General features: G+C 45.8%; 1 protein-coding gene across 3 annotated transcripts in view; it reads right to left on the minus strand.

Annotated features, from left to right (window-relative positions):
• Positions 1-14,203, minus strand: part of BANP (BTG3 associated nuclear protein) — a 229,860-nt gene that overhangs the window by 102,564 nt on the left and 113,093 nt on the right. For all 3 annotated transcript variants that reach the window (XM_015424217.1, XM_015424215.1, XM_015424214.1), the window contains exon 10: positions 13,938-13,982. In XM_015424217.1, the coding sequence (XP_015279703.1) occupies positions 13,938-13,982 (45 nt within the window). The remainder of the gene's footprint in view (positions 1-13,937; positions 13,983-14,203) is intronic.

Genomic DNA, 14,203 nt, shown 5'->3' on the forward strand with positions numbered 1-14,203 from the left:
TAACAGGCCGGGGGGCTCAGAAACGACCCAAAACAACGGGAACTGGAATGGAAAGAGTAGAGTCAGACATCTGGAAGGCCTAGCAGGGATTCAAGACTTCTGAGCAGGCAAAACGAGGCAGCTGCTGGCCAAGCGCATAGTGCCACGGTAGAGTTCTCATCAGATAATCAGAGAATCACAAATGAAGAGTGTTTAAAAGGAAAGCGAGAAAAGAGTTATTTCCATAGATTAGGGCTAGATTTCCTTGGAAAGATAGCTTTGAAATCATTGCTATTCTACACGGAAGACTTTTTTATTACAAAAAAATTGCAATAAGATGAAGGCAAGGCACAAGACACCACCTTCGAAGGCAAAGAAAATTATTTCCCCCTTCATTTTAAAAGATTACCCTGCCTTATCACATCGCTCCTTATTAAGTTTACAGCAATATTAAAACAAGATCTGGGTGAATAAAGAACACAATATACTCTAAGTAAGGAACAGGTCCTTTAAAGCGCCGTAAATACTCCCGGCTGCATGGATGGAATTTTAATGGCGTAACACATCCTCTTCGGGGAACACCAAAGGGAAGACAAAGGAAATTATCCTTTCCCAGAAAGTTCATTACAGAGCCAGCAGAGGTTACTCCAAAGGACGCAGTCACTCTGGAACTCCACCCAAACAAGCACCTGCAGGATATGAGCCTTCCTTCCCATGGGACCCTACACAGGTGCTCTGATTTCTTAATAGCATGGGAGCCCCGAAGCCAGAAAGGGAACTCCTGCAGATTCCTAACCCATTTCCACTGAAGGCATACTGCCCTGTTAGCAACAAAGGTCCCAACTGGCTTGGGAGAAAGGCAGGCAAGCAGGCTTACAAATAAATATGCAAAACATCTCCTTTCTTCAAGATGGGTGGCCGTGTTAGTCTGCCTGTAGCAGTAAAAAAAGAGCAAGAATCCAGGAGCACCTTAAAGACTAACAAAATACGTGGCAGGGTATGAGCTTTCTCGAGAGTCACTGCTCGCTTCTTCAGAAGAAGTGAGCCCAAGAAGTGACTCGTGAAAGCTCCTACCCTGCCACATATTTTGTTAGACTTTAAGGTGCTCCTGGACTCTTGCTCTTTCCTTTCTTCAAGTTACCTTTTCTCCCACACGCTTTAGGTATCATCATTTTCAAGGTGAAGATCAACACACAAAAGTTTACCCAGCAAAAGAGAAACAAAAAAAAATTACAGACAGTAATACAAAAACAACAATTTCTGCCAAAGTAAGAATTTACCAAAAGAATCCAATAGCAATCACTGGCTGCGGTCACACGGAGCATTAGGCACGCTAGAGAGACGGAAGATAGGCGGATTTTCCGGGCGCGATCTCACCGCCACAACTGGGAAGCGTAGAGCTCCCATGGCGAACCCGAGGCTTCCCGCAGAAGATGCACGGTTAAAAACTAGTACCTCGGAGGTACTAGTTTCCGGTAACCGTGGGGCAAGGGCGGGCGTCTGATCGCGTTTCTGGTGGTAGTTCCGGCGCCTAGCCCATGCCCCCTCGTATAAAGGTTTGGTTTTTTTCAACTGTCCATGGGATGCGCACGAGCACCCAACGGGGCATGCGCACATTTTGGTGTCCGGAGAAAAAAACACCCGTTTGCCACGCCGCTTCTTTGCCGCGGCACAGGATTGTGGTGTGCTCGGCACCTCCCCCCTACCTCAGGACCTCCATGGGACCTCCACGGTACGTCTGCTGGCGCAACCGCGTGTTATTTTGCCCCGGGGCAAACAGCCACGCTCCCCCCCCCCCGCATTTTCCTGCCCGTGTGCCCGCGCCCACCAAAGCTTTTATATGGACAGGAAGAGCTGTAACCAGTCAATGGGGCAGCTTCAGTGGGCTGTGGCTGATTGGTTTCAACCACCTGCTTTATTTATTTTTATTTATTTAATTCATTTAGACCCCATCTTTCTCCCAAGGAGGGGGCAAGGCAGCTTCTTCTCCTCTCCTTCATTTTATCCACAACAGCCCTGGGAGGTAGGTGAGGATGAGAGTGTGACTGGCCCAAGGCCACCCAGTGAGCTTCCATGGTACGAGTGGGGATTCAAACCCATGTCTCCCAGATACTAATCTGACACTCTTAACCTCTCCTACCTGCCGGCCACCCATCTATCAGCAACCGGCCATATCCATCTGTACTAATGGGTCGGAACTTTCACCAGTAGCTATAACTAATGATTTTACATGTTTATATTGTGCTTTTAAATTTATTGTATCATTAGAAGATGATGTGACCCGCCCGGCGGGATACAAATACGAAAAATAAATAAATAGACCGCTACATCACAATGGATCTCCAGTGTGTGTAATCAGTTTTGAATTGTTTTTAATATATTATTATGTATGCTCTTTACTGTTGTTACGCACCTCGGGTCCTGACTATGTCAGGAGAAAGGCAGGGTCTATAGATACCTTAAACAACCAAGCGAAACATTCTAAAGTTGTCAGTCATTGAGAAGCACAGTGCCAACAACACTTGGGTGGCTGAGAATCTGGGTTCCCGCACACAATCCAGTCCCAAACTGCCACGAATTAGGCTTTCTTAAACTCATGAATCTTCAACGGGTCAGTGTTTACATGCAAAGATGAATCCCAATTCTTAGCACCATGAGCACACGGTTTCCTGGCCAGCACAGCCTTCGCTGCCATTAACAGGCCCCCTTGCCCCAGTGGTGAGCAAGTGAGTATTTTCAACGTTATTTAAGAAAAGCACCCTTTGCTCTTCCTGACACAGGATCATCCACAGTTCTCTTCTCATCAATGGGGCACAAACACAGGCTGAAGGGGCTGCTCTCAGGAAATGTTGGGGTTGGGGGACTGGGGTTCTGCTAAGCAATGGTGTCTCAATGGGGCTTTATACTTGAAATGGCAGCCTTTGAGAAGATAGGATTGAGCCAAGTAAGTAACTGTTCTTGGTTCCCAAGAAATACAACATTAGAACCTTTTGGATCCCACGGCAACTGAATCTTTCTTTCTTTTCTTCATTTATACCCTGTCAATTCAAATTCTATTGTACGGTCAAAGACCAGCATAGATAAAATACTACCAACCCCCCCCCCCAAAAAAAAAATTTAAATTGATATTAGTTAAAAATATCACAGACAACAATATAAACAGACAGTAATATAAATGGGTGGTATTTACATATAACCTGTCTTTCTCCCCAGTGGGGACCCAAAGTGGCTTATATCCTTCTCCTCTCCTACACTTTATCTTCACAACAACCCTGTGAGGTAGGTGAGGCTGAGAGTGTGTGTGTGACTGGCCCAGGGTCACCCAGCGAGCTTCTGTGGCAGAGTGGGGATTTGAAACTGGGTCTCAACCTCCTCTGGAGAGCGTGTCAGTTGGGCCAGTGAGCTCAGAGTTAAAGTCCCTCAGCAGTTTGCATCCCAGGCAGCCTGAAGACTACACCAATTTCTGTCGCCTACTCTGGAGAGTGTACAGAGCGCCCAGCTGCTGAACGCTTCTCCAGTACCAGAGCTTCAGTGTGAGTCACTCTCTGGTGCTGCTGGCGCCGGCTACCCTCGCACATTCGCCCTCCCCATTAAGGCATGAAGCATTCTGCAGCCCGGTCATCAAATTTAATAACCTGTACTAGATGTTTTACATTCAACTTAACATCACAAGCCATTATACGGCACCCAGAGCTGTTATTCCAAAGCAGAAATTTCGACGGATGGTGCTTTCTACGCTTTCTCTGCCATGACAAATAGTATGTGGAAGGAAAGAAAGAAAGACTTGCAAACTGGACAGAAATATGTACATTTGAGATGCCTTCTTAATCCACTTTAAAAAAAAACATACTTAAAGGAATCCTCTATAGTGCCACAGATAGAATTCCATCTTAATCCTGAAACAGCAAGGGACACTCCTATAAATCTTAACTGCGAATGGCTTAAGCAACTTGTAAAAGGCCGCACTAAAACTGGCTGCTCTTTCAACAACTGCTACCACCCGCTTCTCAGGAAGAGAAAAAGGCTTCTTTCTCCAGAGTTTTAAGCTCCCATTTCTCACACGTCGGTCATATTTTACAATTAAATGTAGGTTTTGGTAAGCTGGGAAAGGAAAAGTCCAGGATACCACTAACAGCACCAGAGCACAAACTCAGTGAGTTGGATTTTGCCAGGGTATTTTTATTCCCAAAAAAACCCCCATGCTGGATATTATGGGACTCACGCAGACAAAAAGCTATGCACAATGAGGTTATGTTGAGGAGGGGGATTGGGGGAGGTCACCCCTCATTCCTCTTGCGCTAGCAGAAAAACTGATAGCTTAGAACCCTTCACCAGGACGGTTCCTGCAGCAAGCAAGCTCCACTGGTCTGGATCCTATTGAACGTGCCATGGGTTGGTTCACAGAAAGGGGTTTGCCACCTCTTGCATGTCCCCTCCCCCCATCTGAGAGTCTGGAGAACCCCCCCCCCGGAACAGAATGGGGTGCAGCACAGGAGGCTGCAGCCATAAGTGAGACATGGCAGAAACTGCCTCCCCCCACCTCTTGTGTCAATCACAAAATGTATTTATTTTAGAAATGTCTATCCAGCTTTCTGGCTTAAAGCCTCCAAGGCAGCTTACCAGATAGAAACCTAACAAAAAATAAATAAGCCACATAAACGGGATTACCAGCAATAAAAAAAATATAGCAAAAAAACTGCAGAAAAGTAGAGGTTAAAAAAGAATCTTGCATCCCATTAAAAGCATGCGACAACAGGCGAGATTCTGCCAGGTGCCTAAATGTTAAGCGATGGTGACAGGCGCATATAACAAGGGAAAGGAGCTCCAAAGATCGGGCGCCACCACAAAAAAGGCCTTCCCTCTCAGGAGTCCGTTTTTCCTGAGAAGCCAGAGATACACAGAGAAGAGCCTTGCCTTTCCTTCAATTTGACTGAAACGCATGTAATAATGGTTCAATGATCTAAAAATTTATTTGCATTTGGTATTTATTTACTAAATTGGAAGACGAATTTGAAATCAATTAAAGTCAGCCGTAATAGCCCAAAATTTTCAACACACGCAAGCTTTAAAGGGTGGACAGAGACTTGCACAAGCAGGGTTTTCCCCATTCACTTGGATGCCCACGTGCAAATGCCTGACACTAAAGTGAATGCAGAAGTGGATTTGTCATGTAAAGCACCTGGCCAGGAAGGGAATGCCCTACGGAATTCTGGACTGCAACAAACAATTGCAAAGGACACAGGAACAAGAGAACTTCCAATCAGGGGAAGGCTAAACGGACCATTCTAAGCAAGTCTACTCAGAATGCTACTCAGTTCTATGTCCATAGGCTCAGGGGTCATTTCCTGCAGGAGCGCACAGGAGCGGAGCTTCGGCAGTAAAGAGTCCAGGGGGCGGGCACATGCAACAAAAGCCCCACCCCCTGCTCCCAGCAGCCCTCAGTCAGAGCAAGAAGCAGCCAGGTAAGTTGCAGAGCCCCACCCCCGGCCCGCCTTCAGGTACAAGCTCGCCCTCCTCTGTGAGGACAGATCTGCACATTACCCCCCCCCCAATAGCTAGCAATCCAAAACAGTCTGAGCGGTGGGTGTTGCCTTCTGACACACTTCCGGTGATGTCAGGGAGTGTGGCATATGCAAATAAGTTATGCTAATGAGCTCCTGCACCTCTTTTTCTACGAAATGACCCCTGCATAGGCTTGCACTGAAAAGCTAGTTACCATGTTTTATCAGTAAGCTATTTTGCTGAGCAGTTCCAAAGCATTTCATATGAAAGTTATTCTGTCCATCATACCCAACGGTGCCATTTTACTGCTTTTCACTTGAAATTAATATTTTCACTTCTAAAAAGCAGGGCAAATCCTACAAGACCTGCCTGCGACAATTAATTAGCGCATCACTGATTATGATGCTAATTTCTCTCTTTTGAAAATCACCTCCCTGACACACACACACACACACACACACACACACACACACACACACACACGGAGGGGGGCAAACAGTTTCTTATTTCCAGCTGCATGGAGTTTAGTTTTTCATTTTGTTGTTTTTCTTCGAGCTATCTTGTTTGTTTCTCTGCTTTGATTATTCAAAGCAGATGTGCTGAAACAGGAAAACAGGCTCCTCCAGTCCGCTCCACAGCTGGCGCAGGAGTCCAGGGCTTCGTATACACAAAAGGAGAAAGAGCCTCTGTCCGCGGTGAAGCTGGAACAACCACCTCCTGGGCGCCCCTGTCCCCGTAGCACAGAGTTAACCTACAAACACCCTCCATGTGATGACCAGTGTCGGCAGCTGAGATATTCTCTCTGTTTTTCTTCCCAACTTTTAGAAAAAGTCAGTCACAATGATTTTAGCACCACTGCCCTCTGTCGGTCACATGCAGGGAAGAGGCGCCCGGAGAGAAAAGGTTCTTGGAACTCTGGCAGGAACGCTGCGGCAGACCAGAACACAAGACATGTTCTAATATTCCTACACTACAATTAAAAAAAATGCATTTTCCACAGCGGGTGTCGAGATATTATTTTCAGAATTTATGCTGCTGCAATTTAATGCACCCGCTCGATTGTAGCCTGATGGGGAAACGGCACAGTTACGGTACAAAAGAGAATCATCACTGTTGCCTTGGGGTGTTTGGCAACATTTTTCTTTTGGTTTAGAAACACATTACAAACGGCATTTGAAAGGCACTGTGTTTTCTGTACTGCCCCTTCTATAAAGCCTCGGAGTAAGTAACAACCTTAATAAGCTGCATTTGAGGCCCGTAGCACTTTAGAGACTAACAACCTTCCCCCCAAAAAATCTGGTTGGTCTCTAAGGAGTTACTGGACTTGGATCCAGCTGTTCTGCCACAGATCAACAAGGCTTAACAACATGAAACTACATGATATACCAAGGCTGAGCTGAATTTCGTCTTTTGTGTGATCTATCGATCTTCCTATCTTCCTACCTACCTGTCTTACTACTGCTCATATAGTGATAGCCTTGAGCAGGAAATAAAATTATAGCATAAGATAATGCCTTACTTTTTAAAAAAAGATTATTTTTATTCATTTTGATTTAAGTACAAAACAAAGTCAAACAGGTTATCATTACAATAATAACAGTGAAACAACGTACCATGGGAAACAGTCCATATACATAACGTAAGGCACCAAAATATAATAACGTATCACACTATATAGAGATAACCTAAACAATGATATCATGTGCTATAAGTCTGGGATAAAAGGGGACCTAATAGCTGCGGTGGCTCAAGTGGTTAAGACACTGAACTGCAGACTGTGGAAGGTCGGTAGTTCAGCAGTTCGAGACCCAAGTGTGCCGCATGATGGAGTGAGCTCCCGTCTCTAGCTCCAGCTCCTGCCAACCTAGCAGTTTGAAAGCAAAAAATTGCAAGTAGATAAATAGGTACCACTTCAGTGGGAAGGTAACAGCATTCCATGCGCCTTGGTGTTGAGTCATGCCAGCCACATGACCACGGAAACGTCTTCAGACAGCGCTGGCTCTTCGGCTTGGAAACGGAGATGAGCACCGCAACCCTAGAGTCGGGTTCGACTGGCTTTCGAGCAAGGGAACCTTTACCTTTTTAAAAGCTCCTAAACCATCACCATTGACAACTTTTGTGGGCCAATCCTGGTTCACCCCAGCCCAAATATGATTCCTTTGCGGTTTGGAGAAGTAAAAGGCTTACCTGCTTCAGAGATATACTTTAAGGCAGTAAACTTGCAGAGAAAGAATATTTGGAAAACAAATAATGCCTTACTTAGTGTTATTCTTCTATTGTTTAATTATTCCCCCCATAAATTTTGCCACAGAGTGAGTAACAAAATCATTTCTATACGACAGTAACCACGTCACCTGCAGTGTTCCCTGTAAGCTGAGTTAGTGTGAGCTAGCTCACAGTTTTTTAGCCTCCGGCTCACACATTTTTGCCTTCACTCAGGAAGGATGGCTCCAGAGCAAACTAATTTATGCAGCAGCCAAATCGCTGGCTCACAACTTTAATGCCAGTCGCTCACAAAGTAGAATTTTTGCTCACAAGACTCCACAGCTTAGAGGGAGCATTGGTCACCTGTGCCCTCATACTGTCAGATACCTCAGTGGGCATTTCCTTATTTCTAAGTAAAGGAGTCATTCAACTAGCCCACAGCTCATTAAATCTAGGACATTTCATAATCGTCTGTTCAATTGATTCAATTGAATCAATTGATGGCATACATCCGAGAGTTCTGAAAGAACTCAAATGTGAACTGCCAAAACTGCCGATGGAAGGGCATTTACTCTTGCCAGAGTAAATCTCTTCTGAGCTTTGGTACTGTCAAACGATAAAAATATTTCGGCAGTCGCATCCGGAGGGGTATACCAAAATAAGATGCCGAACATACCCTATGGGCCCTGACAGATGCACTGTTAGTATCCAGTTTCTTTACATGCATTTTAATTACCCTAATTATTTCTGCGGTCTCTGTAGTCTTTGCCATGTCATTTGTTATTCCTGAACATTTCATTTTCTTTCCCAATAGATGATCCCAGTGGCTAATATGCACATCTGCCTGTACGTCCGAGTAGAGTAGGCCTGTCCTCAGATTTTAAGGTTTTAACTTTCAAGAGGAACGCTTTTATCCATGCCTCAGCCCCCATTGACAGTTCACCAAGTTCAGCTCTCACTGCTATGCCCAGAACACATCTAGGCGTAGCCAACAAACGTTGAAAGAAGTCATACTGAATATGGTCCATTCTCTCACAGACAGCGTCAATCCAAAGTTCTGCACCATATAAAAACTGGTTTGTGACCTTAGCATTACATACCTTTAAAGCCAAGGGGGCATCTTTTGTGTGTTCACATTAACATGTTTGGTGAGAATCTTCCCTGTAAATTTCATTAAACTCAAAAGCACTTATCTGAAGAAGTGAGCAGTGACTCATGAAAGCTCCTACCCTGCCACAAACTTTGTTCGTTTTGAGGTGCTCCTGGACTCTTTTCTACTGCTACGGACAGACTAACACGGCTACCCATCTTCGTCGGCCTCAGACACTGATCAGAACTCACAATGCCCAAACAGAAAGGCCTTGCGTCATTTCTGGATGATGGCCAGACTCTGACAAACGTGAAGAAAGAAGCAAGGAGCTGGAAAGATCCCAGTGGCCAAACAGACTCCTGAGAACAGGGCTGGAAAGCTCCCAGGATGCCTGCTGCCTGCATATTTAGGGCTGGCGCCCAAGAATTAAAAATATTTGTTCAGCCCTCTGCTGATCTGGCACTGAAACACGTGATGCTGGCTCCCGGGGATGTGAAATATATTCCCAGTCCTGAGTGATAAAGCATCACTACAGCCTGGCTTTAAAAAAGAATAAAAAATCCTGCAAGTCTGGAACTCATAAGAGGGCACTTTTGCTTGGGGCACAGACAAGGGCATGAGCAAGCTGTAGGCCCTTTGCGTCCTTATCCGACAGAGCTGCCTGTCTCAGGAGCCTGAGCAGCTTCCTTCGCCCTGTGCCTGTTCTTAATGCAAAGCGGTCTCTGCTGGGTGAGAAAGGAGCACAAATCTGCAGCCAGAGTGGTTGGGGATGGAGTAAGAGGATTTTGGAGTAAAGCAGGAATATGGTCAGTGGCTTACAGGAAAGCACCGGTGGTGCAAATATCACGTGGGGCTTTTTGGTGCTGCCTCGGAACACTGCACTGAGTTCCGGGTAGGCACAGACTACTGCATGCAAGGGCAGAAAGAAATGGACAACGTAACGTGGGAAGGGATTTCCGTGACAGAATAATGGGTCAGACTCTCTTCTCCTTTGTGTTAAGCGAGAAGCTTTCCTTTGCCACTGCAAGACCCCTTCCGCTGGAGGCAAGACTCCTCTGTTAGTGGAAGGGCATCGTGGGATCCAACCCAACAGCTGATTTATTTATTTATTTTATTTTATTTAAATTTATAACCCGCCCTCCCCGCGAACGGGCTCAGGGCGGCGTACAGATGGGGCCAATGCCCAATACATAAAACATTAAAACTGCATTTTCAAAACATTCAGTGCAACATAAGTGCTCTCCACAACTATTAACAAGGGAACCGATGACGTCACCAGGGTGGTATCCTTAGTGGCCACAGCTCCACGCAGTGCCACCATTTTTGCACTCACGATGAGTTGGTAATAAGTTTGAAGAGGGGAGAATATTCCTAGCTTGTTCCCTATTAACGCTAAACTCAGTTGACCTTAAAGTTCCACCAAAGTGGTGGTGGTGGTGGTAAGTTCCATCAAGTCACAGCTGACTTGGAGCAACCCCATACAGTTTTCGAGGCAAGAGATGTTCAGGGGTGATTTGCCGCTGCCTGCCTCTGCGTCATGACCCTGGGCTTCCTTGGAGGTCTCCCATCCAAATACTAGCTAGACCCGACCCTGCTTAGCTTCCGAGATCCGGTGAGATCAGGCTAGCCTGGGCTATCCAGGTCACCAGAGTAGCTTCCTTTAAAAATGACGGCATAACAGCAGGCCTCGGGCATCTGCATCATGAACAACTGCCACGGGCTTGCTATGATGGGTCGTGCTGGATCTCAACCGGGCTCCAATGAATCAGATGGATCTGTCTCTCTTAATCAAAGGGGACATGTGAACAGTACTATTGAACAGTAATATTAAAGAGGGCTGCTTCGAGACTTTCCCACGAAAAGCTGGATTTCTCTGTAAACAAGGAAAAATTGCCCTTTGGCGCCAGCTAATTAGAAATAAACAGCCTTTACAGTGTGTTGTGCAGGGACTGGCAGAGGAACTGGACACACTTTTTAAACTTTTGGAGCCCACTGGTCTCCCCTTTAGTTTTTCCTTGTGCAGGATATCCAGGACGGTCCGGGTACAGCTGTGAAATGACTAAAAACACAGGTGGTTCTTCACCTTGCGCTTCAGACAGCGACATTCAAATTCTATAGGCCGGGAACAGATGCTGCAAATCCAGCCAGAGGGCGGCCTGGTCTACATATCGTGTTTCAACACAGAGGGATACAGTTGACTGGTACCCCTCCCGTAAAGACCCATTAAAAACAAGGACAGTTGTACAAAAGAAGAAGAGATTGGATTTATACCCTGCCCTTCACTACCCGAAGGAGTCTCAGAGCGGCTTACAAACTCCTATCCCTTCCCCTCCCCACAACAGACACCCTGTGAGGTAGGTGGGGCTGAGAGAGCTCTGAGAGAACTTCCCTTGAGAGAACCGCAAAGAGGACTTGTGACTGACCCAAGGTCCCACCAGCAGCTGCATGTGGAGGAGTGGGGGAATCGAACCCGGTTCTCCCAGATTAGAGTCCACACTTCTAACCACGACACCAGACATTGCTGCCATCTTTAAAACTAATTTCGGGTGGGTAGCCATAATGGTCTGCAGCGGGATAGCAAGACTCAAGTCCAGGAGCGCCCTAGAGACCAACGGGATTTTTGCGGCAGGAGCTTCCAACCGTCAAAGCTCCCTTCCTCAGGTACCAAAGGGAGTTTTGACTCTCAAAAGCTTATTCCCTGGAAATCCTGTTGGTCTTAAAGTTGCAGCAGAACTCAAACCTAGCTCATCTTTAGGACTACTTGTGTCTATTTTGTAATGTATGGAGGAATGATCTTTAGCACCTTTTGATTTATGATTTTAGGAACCACTGGTATTGAACTGTTTTAAAATGATTTTATATGATTTTATTGTAAAGTAAAAAAGGTAAAGGTTCCCTTGCTCGAAAGCCAGTCAAATCTGACTCTAGGGTTGCGGTGCTCATCTCCGTTTCAAAGCCGAAGAGCCTGCGCTGTCCGAAGGCGTTTCCGTGGTCATGTGGCCAGCATGACAAAACACCAAGGCGCACGGAATGCTGTTACCTTCCCACCGAAGTGGTCCCTATTTATCTACTTGCAATTTCTTGCTTTCGAACTGCTAGGTTGGCAGGGGCTGGAACTAGAGATGGGAGCTCACTCCATCATGCGGCACACTCGGGTCTCGAACTGCTGAACTACCGACCTTCCACAGCCTGCAGTTCAGTGTCTTAACCACTTGTATGTTGCACCAATTGTGTAAGCTGCCCTGAGTCTACTTGCAGGGAGGGCAGGTCATAAGTTGAATAAATAAATAAATAAATATTTTAGTGGTGTCCCTGTAAAGGATGTTCCTAATAAACTGCCCATGGCTAAGAAATCGAATTTATAAATAAACAAAAGACAGGAACATTATACTGCTCTTTCAAGGCTGAAAGATCACTCCAATTTGCTTCAAAACATATCCCAATTCTGAACCGGGGACAGCCAACATCAGGGAGCAGAAGACTTGAAGGCTGCCCCGAGACTTCCACTTTCCCTCTATCTTAGCAGCACACAATTTACAGCTTCTGGAAAAGCCAGAATCTGAGTGCAAACTGAGTGGGCTGAAAAACCAAAAGTCTTTAGCCAGATGCTGTTTTTCCAGTATCACTTTAAGCCCCTTTCTGAATAGTGGTGGTGGGCTAGTGCCGGGACACACAATGGAAACAGCAGAGAAAAGGCAAGAAAGGCGTTGATTAACGCAATCAACATACTCTCCTCTTGCCTCCTCCCAGAGGACACTGTGGCTGTGTCTCCACATGCCTCGCGTGGGAGGCGCACACCACGGCCCTGCGGGGATTGGGCCCTCCCTGAAGTTCTGCACGAGGGGAGGGGAGGACCGAGAAGGGGTGATGACTAGGAGGAGGTCAAGCAAGGGCAAAGATAGACAATGAGGAAACCTCCAAGAATCCATACCTACTGCCAAGTACAAAACCCTTCCCATTATTCCGAGGACTCCTATACACTCCATTAGTTAATATAGAAAGCTTAATTATTTCTGCAGTTTGGTATTTTTATTAAACGTGCACTGAAATACGAAACGTCAAGCTAATAGAACACATGTGGAGGTAGAGAGAGAGAGTTCTTTTTGGCAGGGTTTCTTTGGTTCCATGGATTATCATGCCAGAAAAACAAGACCTAAATTCAATGCAACTACCAGGGTGAAAAAAAATAATCAGACGGGGGTGGGGGGTGGGGGGAAGTGGCAACATGTTGCAAAAGAAGATGAGCCTGCAATCCCCCATGTAGGCTGAAACGTAGAAGCCCCAGAGAAAGGACATTCATAGACCATGACTGGCTGGCAGATCATAACAACACTCTGTTGCTGTTTGGAATGGTCCGAAGACAATACTGCACTTTGGAATGCAAGAGAATGGATGTAAAGGTCCCCGTGGTCCATCCAGAGAGGTACCCAAACTTATTTGGCCTACCTCCCCCTTTTCAGAAAAATATTACTCAGCACCCGCCTGGACATCTTCCTTCAAGAAGTGGACAAAAAGATGCAGTTTGTGGATCTGCACCTGGATCGTTCCAGCACCCCCAAGGGGGCAGTATTGTCCACTTTGGGAACCAGTAGACTACTGTCCCCCGACCATAAGTCCCCATGGTAAAACAAAGTCATTTCACAGGAAGGGGAAGAATCAGATCATAGCCCTGAGATGTCTTTTATGGCACCAAGACACTGGGGAGAAGACAGCAGCTTGGAGCATGTGCAGAATACTTCAAACTAATAACCCCAACCAGACACCCACTTAGCAAGACAGTTTTGAAGTTACTGAGATAAATTAAAGCAGATGTGAACAGCCTCTCTTTCTCACGATGATGATTAAGTCAAGTGTCATCTGTTTTCATCTTAGCATCATGCATCCCCATGTCTGCAAAGTTTGTTGACCACATCTGGCCATGCCGACAACCAAAACAGAGAAGAGCAACATCGTTTTTATTTAGCACAACATCAAGGAAGCCAAAACTCAAGGATGTTTAGGATACATCAGCGCTAAAGAGAGAAATTTGCAATAAACTAGCATCGCCTTCAGATCTGTCTACTATGGAAAACTTCCCAGCAAAAAACTTTCTTAGCAATTTGCAGGCAACGCCTGCTGGTAAATGGCAAACCTCAGCATTGCTCAAGAAGTGAATTCCTACCTGCCCATCTTGTCCGACATGAACCTGATGTATCTGCAAGTTACCCTGCAAAATAAATTAATAAGCAAATTGTAAACAAGCCAGGAACTGAAGAACCTCACAAAGAGATGCATATTTGCATCTTACAAGTGCTTCTCACTACTCATTCCTTTGGGGAATTCACTCTTTTTAGAAGCTCTTTGTAATGACTGCACCACAGGCAGAAAAACTGTACACAAAACTATTGTTTAAACTGTGGAAAAATGCTTCTAGCTGCAGGCATAGGT

This window comes from Gekko japonicus, unplaced genomic scaffold (genome assembly GCF_001447785.1).
Source record: "Gekko japonicus isolate JY-2015 unplaced genomic scaffold, Gekko_japonicus_V1.1 scaffold1476, whole genome shotgun sequence".
NCBI classification, from domain to species: Eukaryota; Metazoa; Chordata; class Lepidosauria; order Squamata; family Gekkonidae; genus Gekko; species Gekko japonicus.